Source organism: Notothenia rossii (genome assembly GCF_949606895.1).
Source record: "Notothenia rossii genome assembly, chromosome: 7".
NCBI lineage: Eukaryota > Metazoa > Chordata > Actinopteri > Perciformes > Nototheniidae > Notothenia > Notothenia rossii.
This window is the reverse complement of record NC_136905.1, coordinates 47,427,730-47,447,875: the sequence shown is the minus strand read 5'-3', so window position 1 is coordinate 47,447,875 and position 20,146 is coordinate 47,427,730. Positions and strand designations below refer to the sequence as shown.

General features: G+C 44.3%; 2 protein-coding genes across 2 annotated transcripts in view; one reads left to right on the top strand and one right to left on the bottom strand.

Moving 5' to 3' along the window:
• LOC307045907 (uncharacterized protein) overlaps positions 1-15,249 on the top strand; it is a 71,326-nt gene extending 56,077 nt beyond the window's left edge. The window contains exon 2 of the mRNA XM_079691935.1: positions 12,818-15,249. Within this exon, the coding sequence (XP_079548061.1) occupies positions 13,784-14,662 (879 nt within the window). The 5' untranslated portion in view covers positions 12,818-13,783 and the 3' untranslated portion in view covers positions 14,663-15,249. The remainder of the gene's footprint in view (positions 1-12,817) is intronic.
• Positions 1-20,146, bottom strand: part of nrxn3a (neurexin 3a) — a 277,628-nt gene that overhangs the window by 194,501 nt on the left and 62,981 nt on the right.

Genomic DNA, 20,146 nt, shown 5'->3' with positions numbered 1-20,146 from the left:
TAAGCAGAGCTGGACCAGTTCCGACATTCGCACATAAAGAAAGAACTAGAACGCGCAAAAAAAAGCAGCTTTACATTGATGATGTTGTTATAGATCAATACAATCTTCAGTGTTTCCGACAGAATTTGATTCTATTTGTGGGGGCACAGCACCCCGCACCCCTCAAATAACAAAATACATGTGAGTTCATGGCTGAGTGAGACACACCGGAGTTGAGGATCTGCAGGTTTTATTCTCCCAAAAATATAATTTAAAATGTACAATTTAGGCATTTAGCAGACACCTTATTACAAAGCGACTTACAATTACCAATTACGGGGCATTTTCCCTGGAGTAACTTAGGGCTAAGTGCCTTACTCAAGGGCACACTAGTGGTGGTGTTCAAGGCGGGATTTGAACGTGCAACCTTCCGAGCATCAGCCCACCAAATCCCCTACCTTGTCAACCCTGTTGGGGTTACACAAGGTTTCATTCTTGGACCATTACTGTTTTCTCTGTACATGAATGACTTGCCTAATGTATGTCCTGATTTGAATGTACAAATGTATGCTGATGATGCGGTCATCTTTGTACAAGGAAAAAATACTGAAATAATCACATCCTGTCTCTCAAATGCATTGGACAAGGTTCAACACTGGCTGAACAACATTTGCTTACAAGCAAAAAAAAACAGAATGCATGATGTTCAGTAAACGACCAGTCAAAATTGAAGGATCCAATGTGTTTTTAAATGGAGCAGAATTAGAACTAGTCCCCAAGTTCAAGTGTCTTGGAGTCATACTGAACTCGAACTTGACTTTTAAGAAACATATCAAGTATACAATACCATTAAATTCAACATGCAACATTTTAAACAAATCAGACCTTTCTTAACTGTCAATGCAAGTCATACCTCCAATGTATGATTCTATCCCACATTGAATACTGTCTGACAAACTGGTCATTTGCTTGTGCCACAAACCTGAAACCCATAGAACAGCTGTACAAGAGAGCGATCAAGGTGTTTGTCCTTGAGAAACACAATTTCTTGAGTTTTGACAATTGTATGTCTTTTAAAAGTATGTGTTTTTTTTATAAATTTTTACATGGACTAACCCTAACGCTTACCCTAACACTAACCAAATCTTCACCCTAACCAAGTCTTCACCCTAAAATGAATGATTCCCCTCATGGGGACCTCCATTATGTCCCCATAAGGGAGGCGACAGACGTGACTGAGTAAACAGATTTAGGTCCCCACAAGGATAGTAATGCTAGGCCACACACCTCGTGAAGTTTGCTGATGACACGACCGTCATCGGCCAGATCACCGACGGCAACGAGACGGCGTACAGAGAGGAGGTCGAAAACCCGACATATTGGTGCCAGGATTACATTACATTACATTACATTACATTGCATTTAGCTGACGCTTTTATCCAAAGCGACTTACAATAAGTGCGTTCGACCAACAAAATACAAACTTGAAGAAAACAGAATCATATAAGTACATCAGGTTTCATAGAGCTAAAACATTTAAAGTGCTACTCAACTGGCTTTAGATAAGCCAGTCCTTTATGAGTATATAAAGTAAGTGCTTTGTTAATAATTCTATCGCTCGAAGTGGAGTCGAAAGAGATGAGTTTTCCGTCTGCGCCGGAAGATGTGTAAGCTTTCTGCTGTTCTGATTTCAATGGGGAGCTCATTCCACCATTTTGGAGCCAGGATAGCAAACCCACGTGTTTTTGCTGATGGGAACTTGGGTCCCCCTCGCAGTGCGGGTGCAGCGAGCTGTTTGGCTAATGCAGAGCAAAGTGCACGTGCTGGGCTGTACAGTTTAACCATGTCCTGGATGTAGGAAGGGCCAGATCCATTCGCAGCATGGTACGTAAGTACCAGTGTCTTCAAGTGGCTTCAAGCAGTTACTGGAAGCCAGTGAAGGGAGCGGAGGAGCGGCATGGTGTGGGAACATGGTTGAAGACCAGATGAGCAGCTGCATTCTGGATGAGCTGCAGAGGTCGGATGGCACTTGCAGGTAGACCAGCCAGGAGGGAGTTGCAGTAGTCTAGGTGTGAGATGACGAGAGCCTGGACCAGAACCTGAGTTGCTTTCTGGGTCAGGAGGGGACGTATTCTCCTGATGTTGTAAAGCATGTATCTGCAGCAACGTGTCGTAGCAGCGATGTTTGCAGTGAAGGACAGTTTGTTATCTAGGATCACACCCAGATTCCTTGCAGTTTGAGTCGGGGAAAAAACAGAGGTGCCGATGTTGATTGTTAGGTCAAGAGTGGGACAATCTTTTCCCGGAAGGAAAAGCAGTTCAGTCTTGTCAAGGTTGAGCTTGAGGTGGTGAGCAGACATCCACTGAGAGATGTCAGCTAGACAAGCAGAGATGCGTGCGACGACCTGGGTCTCTGAGCGGGGAAAGGACAGAATTAATTGGGTGTCGTCAGCGTAGCAGTGGTATTAAAAACCATGCAGGCTAATGACAGATCCAAGCGAGTTTCTGTACAGGGAGAAGAGGAGGGGACCAAGAACAGAGCCCTGAGGGACCCCTGTAGTTAATTGACAAGGGTCGGACTCCGACCCTCTCCAAGTTACCCAGTAGGTGCGGTCTTTGAGGTATGAGGTGAGGAGGGAAAGTGCAGTGCCTGAAGTTCTTGGAGAGTGCGAAGGAGGATCTGATGATTCACCGTGTCGAATGCAGCAGACAGGTCCAGAAGGATGATGACAGAGGAGAGGGAGGCTGCTTTAGCAGTGTGCAGTTCCTCAGAGACAGCAAGGAGGACAGTTTCTGTTGAGTGACCTGCCTTGAAACCAGACTGGTGCGGATCCAGAAGGTTGTTCTGATGGAGATAACAGGAGAGTTGTTTAAAGACAGCGTGTTCAAGTGTTTTAGACAGGAACGGGAGGAGAGAGACAGGCCTGTAATTTATAACTTCAGACGGGTTGAGAGTGGGTTTCTTTAGGAGAGGGTTTACTCTTGCCTCCTTGAGACTGTTTGGAAAGTGACCAGAAGTTAGAGAAGTGTTGATGAAATGGGTGAGAAACGGTAGAATATCAGGAGCGATAGTCTGAAGGAGGTTTGAGGGGATAGGGTCCAGAGGACAGGTGGTAGGGCGGGCAGAGGTAATGAGAGTAAGAACCTCACTTGGAGAGAGAGGGGAGAAGGAGGTAAGTGTGTGGGTGAAAGGTGGGTCTGGTGACCCAGCGGTGAGTAAAGGTGAGTCAGAAAAAGAAGAGCGAATATCATCAACCTTTTTTTCAAAGTGGTTAACAAAGTCGCTTGACAGAAGGGAGGAGGGGGAAGGGGCTTTGGGGGGGTCCAAGAGGGTGGAGAAGATGGAAAATAGTTTTTTGGCATTAGAATGGGAAGATTGGATCTTATCTTGAAAGAAAGTGCTTTTTGCCGGAGAGATGGAAGCAGAGAAAGAGGAGAGGACAGCCTGATAGGTTAGGAGGTCGTCATGGTGTTTGGATTTCCACCGTTTCCGCTCTACTGCCCGAAGGGTGGTTCTATTAGCACGCAGTGCGCCATTTAGCCAGGGAGCAGGAGGGGACTGACGAGCCTGACAGAGAGAGTCCAGAGAGGATGAGAGAGTAGAGAGGAGAGTTTCTGCAGCAGAGTTTGGAGACAGAAGTTGGAACGAGTCGGAGGAAGGGAGGGCTGAGAGCACCGATGAGGCAAAGGTAGAGGGGAAGAGGGAACGTAGGTTACGGCGGACAGGTGCAGGATGAGAGGAGATTAGTTTGTTATGTTTGGAAAGGGGTAGAGAGAATGAAATGAAGAAGTGATCGGATGTGTGGAGCGGGTTTACAGTGAGGTTAGAAGCAGTGCAGTTCCTTGAGAATATGAGATCAAGGACATTGCCAGCTTTATGAGTTGGTGGGGACGGAGACAGTGAGAAAGCAAAGGTGGTTAAAAGATATGTTAGTTCAGATATCTTCCCTGTCTGGAGGTTGAAGTCTCCGAGAAGTACAGCGGGAGGGCCAGTTTCAGGGATGTGTGAGAGGAGATTATCTAACTCCTCCAAGAAGTCTCCCAAGGCGCCTGTTGGACGGTAGAGAACAACAATGGTTAATTGTGTAGGATGGGTTACTGTGACGGCATGGAATTCAAAGGTGGAAGGAGAGAAGTTAGGTAGCTTGAAGAGGGAAAAGCTCCATTTGGGAGAGAGCAGGAGACCAGTGCCACCTCCTCTGCCAGTGGGTCTGGGTGTATGGGAGAAGGAATATGCTGTGGAGAGAGCTGCTGGGGTGGATGTGTTGGATGGAGTAATCCAGGTCTCAGTGAGAGCAAGGAAATCCAGAGACTGCAGGGAAGCGTAGCCAGAGATGAAATCAGCCTTAGGAACAGCTGACTGGCAGTTCCACAGGCCACCTGAAACTAGATGTTGGATCTCGTTGGAGCATGTGGGATAGACAAGAGCAGGCCGGTTATATCGATTAGGAGATACACGGGGCCAATGATAATTGCGAGAAGACACATGAACAGGAATGGAGAAAATACACATTATTATAGCATCAGGGGCTAAAAAAGAAAATTAAATAAAACACCAGCGATACTTAGCCCAATCAAAGTAGGATTTGCCTCCCTCGTGTCTCCTGCAGGACTCTAATGTCTTTGTCAGTCTTCGTCTGTCTGACGCTGAAGCTGACGCTCCAGGAAAGTTTCCTAAAATGGACACCTGATTGCTGATTTCTCACAGCTGTGGGGCCACGCCCCTTTAATTAGTTAATTCTCTGCAGCTGGTGGCCCTCAAAAGGAAATCTAGACTGCCTCCCTCCTGAGTTATTATTGACTTTTCAGTGTCACAATGGTTTTACAATTACATTAAACCCTAAGTTATACAGTTTTGAGTTTAACCCTTAATACAGTTACACCTACTCAATAAAGCTCTTAGTATTCTACAAATGTTTAAATCAAAGTTAACCCTAGCAGTCAGTTAGTTCCGTTTTAAGGTTTCAGTCAAATGAGTTGTCCCAAGTTTCAGCCTGACAGATACTGTAGCGGTTTTGAGATTTAAAATCACAATTTCAGTCAGATCAACTACAGAGCATTTCTACAGAGTACACACACTGAAACAGAGAAGTCTAAAAACAGTATGTTACTCACACAATTCTATAAGTCACCAGTTGTTATCCTGTCAACATCGGGTTGATAACAACCTCCATCTCAACGTCAGCAAAACCAAGGAGCTGATTGTGGATTACAGGAAGCAGCAGAGAGAGGGCCACGCCCCCATCGCCATCAATGGGACTACGGTTGAGAGAGTCAGCAGCTTCAGGTTCCTCGGGGTCAACATCACTGAGGACCTGACATGGACTCATCACTGAGGACCTGACATGGACTCTTCACTGAGGACCTGACATGGACTCATCACTGAGGACTTGACATGGACTCTTCACACAAACACCATCACCAAAACAGCTCGACAGCGGCTCTTCTTCCTCCGCAGGCTGAGGAGGTTCAACATGGACTCCAGGATACTCTGCAACTTCTACAGGTGCACCATAGAGAGGATCCTGACCTTCTACAGGTGCACCATAGAGAGCATCCTGACCTTCTACAGGTGCACCATAGAGAGGATCCCGACCTTCTACAGGTGCACCATAGAGAGTATCCTGATCGGCTGCATCACGGCCTCAATCGAAAGACTCTACAGAGGGTGGTGAAAACTGCACAGCACATCACCAGGACGGAGCTGCCATCCATAGAGGACCTTTACTCCCAGCGGCTCAGGAAGAAAGCCCTCAGGATTATAAAAGACCCCCATCACCCCAGGCACAAACTGTTCAGTCTGCTGCCGTCTGGCAGGCAGTGCTGCAGCATCCGGACTAAAACCACCAGACTCAGAGACAGTCTCATCCCACAGGCAATAAGACTGTTAAACACCTGAACTGTTGAAACAACATCCATAACATTCATCTGCTACTTAGAAATTATTTATCTAATTACCTAATATATCATATTTCAATGACTTGCATATAGACTCTTATTTCACTATTTCACTTTTTTTAAACTATTTTTGTTTTTGTATATACTTTTTAATATTTACTTGCAATATACTTTTTAGTTGTTCTGTATTATTGTGTTGCACTGTTGGAGAAGCCTGTGACACAAGATTTTCATCGACGTAAATACTCTGTAGCTATGTTCTTTCGACAAATAAAGAACCTTGAACCCACACACACGCACATACTGTACACACACAAACACTCATACTCACACTAGGGCGTGGACACGCACCAAATAAGTGATTACACGCCCCAGTGGCTGCATTATGATCTCACACCTAAGGCATCATGGCTGATGGTGCTCAGATGGCAAAAAAAGGAGCTATGAAGCAGAAGATGTAGAAGATAACTGTAGTCTGTGATATCGACCAAGCCAGTTGTCCCTCATTTGCATATGCATGCACAGACACGTACACAAAGAGATTATAAAATGAAGGTCTAAAGACTGTAGAATATGTTGTGAAAGATCAAACGTATTACATAAAACATGGTAGAACAGAATTGGAGGGATGAACCCCTCTTTAATGGTCACGCATGCACACGGCTCACACAGTGAAATGTGTTCTCTGCTTTAACCCATCCTAGTACCAGGAGTCTAGTACGAGGAGCAGTGGGCAGCTATTGCACAGCGCCAGGGGAGCAATGGGAGTGAGGGGTGAAGGGGGATGTCTGATGCCTTGCTCAAGGGCACCACGGCAGGCAGGAAGTGAACCTGGACCTCTCCAAGTAGAAGTCCACCCTCCATTTTTGGGTCTGGTCGGGGACTTGAACCGGAGACCCTACGGCTCCCAGTCCAAGCCCTTACTGACTGAGCTGCATCACTCTGATGCCAGCTTTTTCTAGTGTGTTTTTAAACTGACTTTTTAATTGGAAGAACTCCTTTACTTAAAGGGGACCTATCATGCAAAATGAACTTTTGTCCGTCTTTTATACATGAATATGTGTCCCCGGTGTTCCAGGGAACTCACCAAGTGTCAGAAAACACAACCCTCTCTATTTTCCTCCATTCCCAAATCTCTTAAAAAGGGGCTGCAACGGATCTGATACAGACTGATACAGATTTGAACACTTCTATGACGTCACAGAAGTGGCGCTACGGCTAATGGGCCAACTCCACCAATCAGGAGGAGACAGCCACGGACATTGCCGTTCGAAAGTGCTGGAGACGCTGTAGTGTATATGCCAGGCCTGTAGATGGTGCTGTTCTCACAGAATCAGCCCATGCAAAGACAGTGTTAAATTGAGCGAAATGAGGAATGGCTAAAATGCATGATCTGTTTGGTATTTTGTTAAATAAAAAGTATAAATATGCCTTATATAGGTATGGTCCTACACTATATTATTCAAATATAGCATGATAGGTCCACTTTAAGAAAAAAGCAGCAAAACAACACTACAGTCAAACAGTAACAGTAAGAAATAAAAATACTGACTTGCAAATAAATGTCATGCATGCATTGTGAAGTACAAAAGTATTAAAATTGAAATATACTTAAAGTACCAAGGTACAAGTACTTATTATGAAGTATGGCCAATTTGGGTTTAATATATATTCAATTATTGTTCTTTAATTATTGATGCATTAATGTGCATCACTTCAATGTTGCACTTGGTTAAGGGATAATATATTTTAACTACTTTATGTACCGATCTGGACCTATAATTATTTATTATGCTTGAAGAGTTGATTTAGAATTATTGTACTCATAATCTAAAGCAGTAAATGTACATGTGTAAACAGGATCCTTTCTATTTCCTAGCGTAAGGGTGGTGCCTGTAGACTGGAGAACTCAACCAGGCCTTCTCATGGCCCTGATCATCCTGTCAATATTAGCACAGGCGCTCAAAATGCTCAGCAGAATATTTAGAGAAGGCAGAGAGACATTGAACTTTGTTTTGTTCAGTGCAGCGACTCACTTCTATTTTATCCCAATGCTACCGAGGTCCTTACAATGGTTAAATCATCACAATGTGCATAAACCTCTACCAGTCATTTTGTGTCTTGTAATGAACATTGCGTCAAAGGGGCTGCTGAAGTAACATTTCAATGCATACATTTTACTTTTCAGCCAATCAGGCAGTTTAGCCCCAAAGCATACTGTATATGATTTATTATAAACCCCTGTTGTAAAGCATAAGTTATCCGCACCTGGACGCAAGATACAAGGAGAGAGGGAACAAAGAATAAAGAGGCAAAGTGAAAAAGAGTAAATCCTCAGCCCCTTCTGTAACACTGTAATCTGAGGTGAGGCAATGTGGTAGAGAATGGCTGAAGGACACAGAATCACAAGGGAGAGAGCTGAAGGGCGGGAGGCAGTGAACACGGTGGTGGGGGGGTTAGAGGGGAACAGAAGATAACCATCAGTAATTTCAGCATGCTGGCGGATTTCCATTTGTTTGGTGGCTTGACCAATGATGCGTTGAGAAGTCTGCAGCACACGGCAGTGTGGAGCTGAACCACAGTGCGGTGGGGGGGGGGGGGCGCTGAGGCATTCACTCAGAGGAAGAGAAGAAGAGGAGCTGCCATTTTGATGGCAGTAGAGAGAGGTGAGCTGTTCAGGCAATGGCTTCCTCTCTCTCTCTCACTGATGTTTCATTCAGCTCGTCCTCTCACTGTGATACACATTCTGGGAAGCGCCTCCTACTACTAGTGAGATTCAAGCTACCGTTAGCTGCACGTTTATCCCTGCCTAACCGTGCCTCCATTGTTACGCCATTTCACAGCTGGTGTAAGCTAGTTTCTATGCGAGCCTCCACAGCGCGAACTACGGGGGGGTTACAATCAACGCCATCCCAGGAGGGGCTGTTTCTCTCGCACGCCCAACTACACCAGGCTTATGATGATTGAATTAAAAAATTGTTTTTGTTTGGAAATAAATTGTAATCCCTAATCTATCTACGTACACAGTCAATGGAGAAGGTAAAAAGTCATTTAAAACCAACAAATTAATCAAAGTAATTTGAGTGTGCGTGTGTGTGTGTGTGTGTGTTTGTGTAACACGAGGTATGTGTGCACATGTGCACATCTTCCCACATATGCAGATGTAAAAGATGACCCAATCCACTCTGACACATGCACACACACACACACACACACACACACACACACACACACACACACACACACACACACACACACACACACACACACACACACACACACACACACACACACACACACACACACACACACACACCCCCACACACACACACACACACACACACACAAAGTCATAACCCTCTGAGGCATGATGGGCTTTTATTTACTACCGGACATAATGCCACATCCACAAATCCCCCCCCCCATCCCTATCTCAAACACACACACACACACACACACACACACACACACACACACACACACACACACACACACACACACACACACACACACACACACACACACACACACACACACACACACACACTCCTTATTGGCTATTAACTGGGCTGTTGGATCCTATGTTGATACCTAATGAAGGGCCATGGTTGCAATTTCTCAGCTGACAGTCACCATGGTTACAGGAGAACATAGGAGGATGAGGAGAAGAGGAGGATGAGCAGGAGGAATTATTATTATTTAAAAGAGAGGAAAGTGAAATCTGAAAGAGAGAGGTGGTTCAATGACTAATAATTGATGTTATTTAAAACATATGGTAATACATTCCGGGTGTTACAGCAACCAATACTAAGATAGAAAACGTATAGTGAAAAGGTTAAATAACATTCATGTTTTTACTCTCTGTTTGATTCTACCGGTCTGCTTGAGGTAAATAAATTCAACTTGCTACATGTTAAACAAATTGGACCCTTCTTAACTGTCAATGCTGCAAAGTCATACTTCCACTGTATGATTCTATCCCACATTGAATACTGTTTTACAGACTGGTCGTTTGCTTGTGCCTCAAACCTGAAACCGATAGAACAGCTGTACAAGAGAGCTATCAAGGTGTTTGACATAAGGACATATTCATACCACCACTGTACCATCCTTGAGAAACACAATTTCTTGAGTTTTGACCATTTTAAGTCTTTTAAAAGTATTTGTTTTTTATAAATGTTTACATGGACTGCCCCCCCCCCCCCCTCCCTTAGGGGAATTCATCCACAAAAACACACTGGACGCTGCACTAGGTCAGAAACCAGAGGAGACTGTGAAGTCCACCGCAGACGGACCACATTTGGACAAAATCTACTCTCCATTAAAGGCAACTCATTGTGCAATAGCCTCCCAACTGAGATACGGGATTGTCCCACTCTCAATAGCTTTCAAGGTCAACTCAAAGAATGGTTAAGAAACAAACAGACGTGTAATCACCGTTAAATGCACTTTAACACAGGGGTATCTCCTCCTGCACTTTATGTAGCTCTTGTATCTCCTCCTGCACTTTACATGTTGTAGCTGCTACATTGTACTGCCTTGTGGTAAATGCTTGTATGCTGCTCATGCTCTTCCTGCACATCATGTATTTCTGTTTGCCATGTATATAAATGTTATGTTCATAAATGTTGTATGTGACGGGACTACGGATGGAAATTAGCTCAAAGCTCAAATCCAGCTCATTTACATTTGTAAGCATTATTTTTGTTTTAAAGTGTTCACCAATGTGCACTGTCACGGTTCAAATAAACGATTAAACAAAATGACACGAACGATTAACTCTAAATGTAAACTGTAATTTATGACATCATGGGTCCAGTTTTCATAGTTTGTACTATCCTTTCTGTGAGAAGCTCATCTCATAGAGATCTGGAATTATTAAAGTTTCAAGATATGTTCAAAAGAACCTTGACTTCTTCCTCCTTTTCACTGTCCATCTTTTCTTTCACTTGTGTTGTTTCTGTCAGCCACACTTCTGTGTGATCTCCAAGCTCCTCTCCCGCCGCCAGTCACCATTTCTCTCTGATGGACACTTTGTCCTTTACCTCAAAGACATAATTGCATTTTGAGAGGGACAGATGACATGAAAGGCCAGATTAATCACAACACTAAACTCATTTCTAAAGGACAGTTGTAAGGTGATGGGCAATGACACACACTGTCTGCACGCAGCGGAGAACGTCTCCAACAATGAGATGTGGCAGCACTAATACTGCTGCTCCCTGCCTAATGAGAGGAGACTTGTCAGTGTGTGTGTGTGTGCATGTCTCTGTGCGTGTCTCTCTCTCTGTGTGTGTGTGTGTGTGTGTGTGTGTGTGTGTGTGTGTGTGTGTGTGTGTGTGTGTGTGTGTGTGTGTGTGTGTGTGTGTGTGTGAGTGTGTCTGTGTGTGTGCATGTCAATGTGGGTGCTTGTCAGTTTGTGTGTGCTTGGCATTTTGGGTTCTTCATTAATGTGGCAAAATTCCAAATAAAGAAATGTGAAATGTTTGGTTTTGGAGTGTATGAATGACATGCATTTGTTTGTGTTATAGTTGTTTAATATGATCACAGTTGTGTGTATATCATTTTTACTGTCATTGTTTTTTTTTTTATTAATTTGTACGATTAAAATAACATACTGAAACTCGTAGTCACAGATTGCTAAATTACATTTAAACATATAACCAGCCCACTGTTTACCACACTGCTGTTCAGCAAGGGCTTTCACTGAATGGCACATTCTGGGCCTGTGTGTTCGAAAATGTAACAACAGGAGGAATGACAACCCCTCTAAGGATAAATTAAGTGTAACTTATTTTTTACATACTATTTAAACATGTTAATGTATTTTTGTAGAGCTTCATTGTAAATTGTTTAGATCTCTGTGGATGTTGGTTTTGCATCAGGTGTGTTTCTGTTCATGTTGATTGGCATATATACTAAATATATATTGTTTACACACACACACACAAGGCATTTGTGTCAGCATGAAGTGACAGTGGCGGGGGGGTAAGATGGTTTGAAGAAAATAGTAAGTGATTTTGGATAGCAGCAGGGAAGCCCATCGCTCACACACACCCGCGAGCAGCACACACACACAATGGGCCTCGGCAGGCCTTCCTGAGGCTAAGTGGCGTTAACCTCTTTCTCTCATGGGGCCCAGACAAAAGCCCCAGAGGAGCGCTTAATAATCACCTCCTCTCCGGCCCCTCCCCCACTAAAGCTCCATGTCTGGGCTCTGCAGTACAGCATCGTACGGGGACAAAAAATGTAATGGAAACACAAAATGAGCTTACACATTGCTTCGAACAAAGAAAAGCTGAAAAATAGCTATTGTTGAAATGAATGATTGAACAATAGCTGAAGGTCTGGATGTGAACGAGTCACGTTTGAGACTGGATCTGTGGACCCTAACAAATAATCTGGGCAGATCTTCGGTACTGACAGGGAGTTCTCTGTACGTCAGGACAGAAAATGAAGCATTGATCACTCATTTCTAAATGTTGATCAGGTCTGAGTATAAACTCTATCAATATAATATACATTCAACTTAGATTTATTTGTTTCCATATGGGACAGAAAGTCAAAAGATTAACATTGTCCATGGACTATTTAAATAGAAGCACATTTTTAGACAGCATTTGATTCTGTCCTGAGCTTTTCTCATCCATATAGCATCACTGTAACCATGATCACTGTAAATGGTTTGCACTGTATTTGGTATGATGAATATATAAAGTCTTCTTGTAAAATGCACACATGAAAGACAAACACACTCATGAGCTGCACTTCTCAATAAAAACACAACATGACAAGTACAGGATTATGGATCGAGCTCTGTTCAACACATCACATATTAATTTATGTGTGAGTGATGGTGATACCATACCATACCTACACTCTGGTACACACTGTAGTAAGTAAAACACACTAGCTGATATATGAAGGTGTGTGTGTGAAGGTGTGTGTGTGTGTGTGTGTGTGTGTGTGTGTGTGTGTGTGTGTGTGTATGTGTGTGTGTGTGTGTGTGTGTGTGGGTGGGTGTGGGTGGGTGTGGAAGGGCACTGAACAGCTGAGTGTGGGGGAGTTATTGAAGTGGAAGTCACTGGCGTGTGTCGGCGCTCACGCTCCACCTTGATTGGCTCTATTTGTCACCCCCCACCATCATCATCATCACCCCAGTATCTTTTCTCCCACTATTCTCTATTTGGTTCTTCAAACAATATGTTCATTTCCCCCTTCTGCTGTCTCTCTGTGAATGCAGGGAGACGAAAATGTTAAAAGAGACATTGATGAGAAAATGGAATTTAGGACGACTTTTAGTTGAGACCCAAGAGCTCGATGATGTAAAACTATGAAGTGCTCAAATGTTCTCTACATAATAAAGGTTGTGACTTATCTTTAATGACTAGCCTGAAAGAGTATTCATATATTTAATATCTACAGATGATTTTTGTGATTCAAACACCAGTACTGCACATTAATAGTAATGCAATACTGCATTAGCCATTTTTCAGCCATTCGGGTTTTCATGTTCATGCCATTTTTGCTGTGTTGAATGAATGTTGCTCAAACTTGCCAGAGGATATTCTTTATTAGTTGTTGTGGCAGCGGGGTGTGGTTTGGGCGCTGGCTGCTGGAGTGAAGGGAGTGGCTCGGCCGGAGGCCAGACAGCTGATCGGAATCAGGTAATCAGTGCAGGAAGAAAAGCATGTCGTAACCTGGTTCTGTTCTGTTATGCAGTAGGCGGGATCCTGGAAGGTCGCCAAAGGACCTGTGAAGTTTCCCACCCGGGCAACGTTTGAGACCCGCGCATATTATTGTTTGGAGTTAATAAACGCCTGTGTTTCACCAACCTGCTCTTTCCGTCCTGATTTGAACCCTGTGTGAGCGGAGAGGCTCACAGTGGCGCCTGAACAGGGACCTGATGTCGGAAGGAGAAACCCCGCTGGGTCAGGCCCTCCAACGTCTCGCTCACATGCAGGAGACCACCACAGCATTACAGCGACAGCAGAGCGAGGCTCTGCTCGGGATCGCCTCGAGCCAGCGCGAGGACCGGGCTCTCCTATGGGAGCTGCTGCAGCGTCCGGCCGCTCGGGAGTACGATCCCGCTACCAACCCGGCCCGACCGCCTTCAATTGCCCTCCAGAAATTGACGGCAGAGGATGATCCGGAGGCATACCTGGACATATTTGAAGGCACAGCGGCGGCGTGCGGGTGGCCGGAGGAGGAGTGGGCAGCGCGGCTATTGCCTCTGCTATCCGGGAGTGCGCAGCTAGCCGCCCACAGCCTGCCAGCAGCCTCTCGGCATGTGTACCGGCATCTGAGGAAGGCCATCCTGGACCGGCTTGGCAGCACGCCAGAGGGACATCGCCGCCGGTTCCGGGCCCTCCCCTTCGAGGACGATGACCGGCCCTTCTCCTACGCGCAGCGGCTCCTGGATGCAGCGAGCCACTGGCTCCAGCCGGGGGTGCGCTCCGCTGAGGAAGTCGTCGGGCAGGTGGCGCTGGAGCAGTTAATCGCCGGCCTGCCATCTTCTACGGCGAATTGGGTCCAGTGCCATCGCCCCGCCAACCTGGAATTAGCGGAGGTCCCTCTGGACCTGCTGGTGTTTCCCGTGGAAGATTTCCCCCTCGAACAGTCGAGGGACGAGACCCTTCAGCACGCCTTCGGCCAGGTGGTGAGTATTGATGGCTCCCAGCTACACCCAAACGCAGCACTCACTCACCCACACTTTACGGTGGTTAGGGACAGGTTGTATCGTGTAAGCCGTGAAACACAGGCGTTTATTAACTCCAAACAATAATATGCGCGGGTCTCAAACGTTGCCCGGGTGGGAAACTTCACAGGTCCTTTGGCGACCTTCCAGGATCCCGCCTACTGCATAACAGAACAGAACCAGGTTACGACATGCTTTTCTTCCTGCACTGATTACCTGATTCCGATCAGCTGTCTGGCCTCCGGCCGAGCCACTCCCTTCACTCCAGCAGCCAGCGCCCAAACCACACCCCACTGCCACAGTTGTACTTTGAATTGTCATCTCAGTTTTTAAAATTAGCTTAAAATGGCTAAGCTACACAAAAACCGACAGATTTTTTCCTAGGGGCAAAAAATGCCCCATTGAAAACCATTGAAAATGCTTTTTTTGACCCTACATTTATCTTATCATAAACTCTTGATTTCCTGTTATGATTTCATTTTGGACTTCTAGCTTTCAATTTTAAATGTTTACATTTGTCTACAAGATGGCGATAATTTTAACACTTTGAAGCCTGCAGCAAAATGTCACACTTTTTACTGTTTTCTGCAAGGGTCACTTGCTACTAAAGTGTGTGTGTGTGTGTGTGTGTGTGTGTGTGTGTGTGTGTGTGTGTGTGTGTGTGTGTGTGTGTGTGTGTGTGTGTGTGTGTGTGTGTGTGTGTGTGTGTGTGTGTGTGTGTGTGTGTGTGTGTGTGTGTGTGTGTGTGTGTGTGTGTGTGTGTGTGTGTGTGTGTGTGTGTGTGTGTGTGTGTGTGTGTGTGTGTGTGTGTGTGTGTGTGTGTGTGTGTGTGTGTGTGTGTGTGTGTGTGTGTGTGTGTGTGTGTGTGTGTGTGTGTGTGTGTGTGTGTGTGTGTGTGTGTGTGTGTGTGTGTGTGTGTGTGTGTGTGTGTGTGTGTGTGTGTGTGTGTGTGTGTGTGTGTGTGTGTGTGTGTGTGTGTGTGTCAGCCAGCGACTGGCCGACAGAGATAGAGCGAGTGTCCCCATCATAATCTGCTCTACAAACACACAGACACACACACACACTCAAATCCACAAAGACACACCTTATCAGTGATGCACTCGGTTTGCTTAGTAAACTCTCACTATTAATGCCACAAAACACCGTGTGAGAACCTGCCATATGTGTTTGTAAAGCAGGCCGTTTATGGAGCACTTCCCCTCCCAATTTTTCATACATGTACACACTGACACTGATCCCCATCAGGAGCAATGTGGGTTGAAAGGACTTGCTTGTGGACAGTTGGACATGCGGGCCGGAACGTTGTGTTAAATACAGTCTCTGTCCTGAGGCCACATCCACAGGAATACGTTTTGGTTTTAAAATGGCATTTCACAAGAAACCGATTTCAGTACCATATCAATCTTTTTATTTTAAAGTCGATTCAGATTGAACATAGTAAAAAAATGTAAATTATAGTTTCCGTCCAAAATAAACCCATTACTTGTAGTGAAAACCACCCTTGGATGATGGGATAGTAGTCTAAAAGCTTTAGGAATCCAAACTATAACATATAATAAGCACTCTGTATCAAAATTGATGCAAAACAAGTTAAATGTGACCTTTTTAGAGAGATTTAGCACAAAAAAAACACGTCTGGGGTCATTTGGGTGTATTATCTTTAAATCCATCTAAACATTACAATTGGTGAATGAGAGTGATGCGCAGCCAGCATGCCCAAAACCGGAAGCTCTCATACACTCTTATGAAATTCTGTTTATTGACAGAAATGTTATGATGGATTATCAGTAATCATTTCAAGCCTAATTCAGAGGCTTGGTATTACCTTTGTGTTTCGTTGAGCTAATAATGGTTAATATTGTCTGATACTGTCGCTGAGTTTCTTCCCGTTAAGTGGGTATGACACATTAATAGGTTGTTATATGTATGTCAGCTTCTTCTTCACAATACCCCACATATTCTCTATGGGGTTCAGGTCAGGGGAATTTGCAGGCCAATCGAGGACAGTAATGCCATGGTCAGTACACCAGTTACTGGTGGTTTTGGCACTGTGGGCAGGTGCCAGATCATGCTGGAAAATGAATTCCTCATCTCCATAGAGCTTTTCAGCAGACGGAAGCATGTAGTGCTCTAAAATCTCTTGGTACACAGCTGCATTTACTCTGGGCTTGATGAAACACAGTGGACCAACACCAGCAGCTGACATGGCTCCCCAAACCATCGCTGACTGTGGGAACTTCACACTGGATTTCAAGCAACTTGGATTTTGCTCCTCTCCAGCCTTTCTCCAGACTCTGGCGCCTTGACTTCCAAATGAAATACAAAACTTGCTTTCGTCTGAAAAGAGGACTTTGGACCACTGTGCAACTGTCCAGTGCTTCTTTTCCTTAGCCCAAGTCAGACGCCTCTTCCGTTGTCTTGAGTTCAGAAGTGGCTTGACCATGGGAATACGGCTATTGTAGCCCATTTCCCGGACACGTCTGTGAACAGTGACTTTTGATACCTGGACTCCAGCTTCAGTCCACTGTCTTTGAAGCTCCCCCAAATTCTGGAAGCGACTCTTCTTCACAATGCTGTTAAGGCTGCGGTCATCTCTCTTGGTTGTGCAGCGTTTCCTGCCACATTTCCCCCTTCCAACAGACTTTTTGTGGATGTGCTTTGAAACTGCACTCTGTGAACAGCTTGCTCTTTGAGAAATTTCTTTTTGTGTCTTACCCTCCTGATGGAGGGTGTCAATGACGGTCCTCTGGACAGCAGTCAGATCAGCAGTCTTCCCCATACTTGTGATTTAGTTTACTGAACCAAGCTGAGTGTTTTTCAAGGCTCAGGAAACCCTTGCAGGTGTTTCGAGTTAATTAGACGATTCAAGTGATTCGTTGAACACCCTACTAGTATACTTTTTCATGATATTCTAATATTTAGAGATAGGATATTTGAGTTTTCTTAAGCTGTATGCCATAATCAGCAATATTAAAATAATAAAAGGCTTGCAATATTTCAGTTGATTTGTAATGAATCCAGAATGTATGACATTTTTGTTTTTTTAATTGCATTACAGAAAATAAAGAACTTTATCACAATATTCTAATTTTCTGAGACAGTCCTGTATATATATAATTTAAACAGTGCCTGTAAACCGGAAGAGAACGCTGGCATTTATCCTCCTACTTGAAAGACTACGGAGCGATAGGGTGTGCAAAATTTGTTTATTTTGGGGATGGGCCGGATGCTCTGACCGGTACACTTTCTGCCCGCCGCCTCTGCAACGCCTCGCGTCGAAAAATAGACTTGAATCCTATTTTGAGCGGAGCCCAGCGCCGAAACTCTTCTGGGACGCTTCTGGTGGAATAGCACCCATTGACTAGAGTGGCCGCGACCCTTGCGAACGCCGCGGCTCACCCGTAAGGCGACGCAGACGGACCCGGTGGAATCTTGGGGTTACTCTCCGCCGTCCTGCTACCGGTCTACTATCAGATTCCGGTTTTGGTCGGTAATATCACCAGCCACTACGAACCCAACTGTTTTTCATACTGCTGTCTGTTCGTCCCGGTGTGGTCAGCTGTGTTGGGCTCTGGTTTTGATTCCTCCGCTTGCCACCCCTCCATTCCTGGAGGCTAAGGTAAGGCTAACCCAGCCTGTAGCCTGTCAGTCTACCTCTGCTACCGGCATGCTGTGTATATTTGCCCATTTCTACACCTGTGTGTGCAATTCATTCTAATGTCAAACTTAGAAATTGATTTATTTCCTTTACTGACAGCAAGTGTTTCTTTATTTCAGACTGTAGTCCTCACTTACCGGAGGACAATAAAAGCCCATTAAAACACCATTTATCTGTGAGAAATGCTGTGGCATTAACCCAGGGTTAAAAAGCAGAGCTGTGACACACACACACACACACACACAAAAACACACTGTGTTTGAACACTCTGTTTACAAATGATGAATTACACATAATGCAGCTGAGATACACACATGAAAACACACAGAGTCCCCTAGATATTTTAAACAGGCAGGTGCTTTCCTCTCTACCCTTTGTCTAATTGTATCTCAAGGTGTAAATGAATAAATACCAGGCCCCCCTGTTCTCCAGTCCCGGTATGTGGAGGCCCCTCATCTCAGGACGATGGCTTGAAGGAGTGTGAGTTAATCCCTCATTACATGAGATGTTAGGTTTGTTGTTCACCCGTTGGTAATTTTGGTTAAGTTTCAGTGGCTTTCCCTTGGGATTTATAATAATGCATTTCCCTTGTGTGATTTGGGATTAAATAGTAAACAACTAAGCTTGTAGTCAGTGTGCCATCAGCCTGAAGGAAGTCGTACCAACTTTTCCACAGGCATGTTTTAAGTTTGTATTTTAGTATTTTAAGGTCTTGCAAGACTTGCTTCTGTTACTTCTGACACAGAGAGCAGATAACACAGTGAAGTGTGTGTCAATGATGCAATAGTCTCAGTCCCAAGACACAATTTATCATTATCCAGCACATTGTTTTTTCAAACATGTGTCTAGCAATCAGGCTAAACTACTACTACCAACCTACTGTCTCATATTCACATTCTCTCTCCATCAGCAGTGTGTTTCACCTCTACCGTCATGAAGGTTGTTATGTTAGGTTAGAAGATGTTTTTCAGGATGTGGTTTGTAGTTCTGTTGAACTGTGTCCCTAAATTATGACCATTTTTTATTAACGAGAAAACTGAAAACCCTCTCTGTGTAGTGTCAATCAAACCGTAACCATTTCAACAAAGAGGAGAAATAGTGATGGGAAGCAAGATATTGCAAAAATAAAAAAGGCGTAAAACATAGTTAACATAATATCAATGTAAAGAGAGGGATATTGGTGTTGAGAGAAAAGAAGGGACATGGAAAAAGAGGGAAAGATTAAAGATGGAGTCTAAATGAAATGCCATTGCCACTAATAGGAAATGTCAATGCCAGAAAGCAAGTCACTTAAATTGTGAAAGAAATGTTGCCTGAAGCACAATGTGCTTGACAAAACCTTTAACATCATCTCTCCAAATCAAAATGAATGGACAGAGGCCAGAAGGAGATGCAAGTAAATGCTCTCTGTCTGTCGGCAGTGGCAAATTACATAAACACAAGTACACACACACATATTCAAAAAAAGTATATGCAACCAGATGCCTTTGCAAACATGTGCTTCTGTCTATTTCTCTACTGTACATCATGTAATCTGTGTTTTGTAGTGTATATTCAAATTGTGACTGGCAGCTGCTCATTATTTCTCAGAGCTCAGCTTTGTTCTTCCTTTTAATGATTATCCCAGAATTTTGTAATAGTCACAACCCGCCATGAATTTAAAAAAGCCTCCAAACCAGTTTTACCAGTTTTTTTTTAGCACTTTCCCTTTGATATACACACACACACACACACACACACACACACACACACACACCCTGTCAGAAATCAATAGGAGGAGGATAAAATCCCCTTCCATTTAATTAAGATAACCAGTACATTTTCACTTATAATCTCTTTCTTTCCTCCTCCATCTCTTTCCCTCCATATATCCTTCTGTGCCGCTACTTGTGTCATTTCCCTCTGGGGGGGGG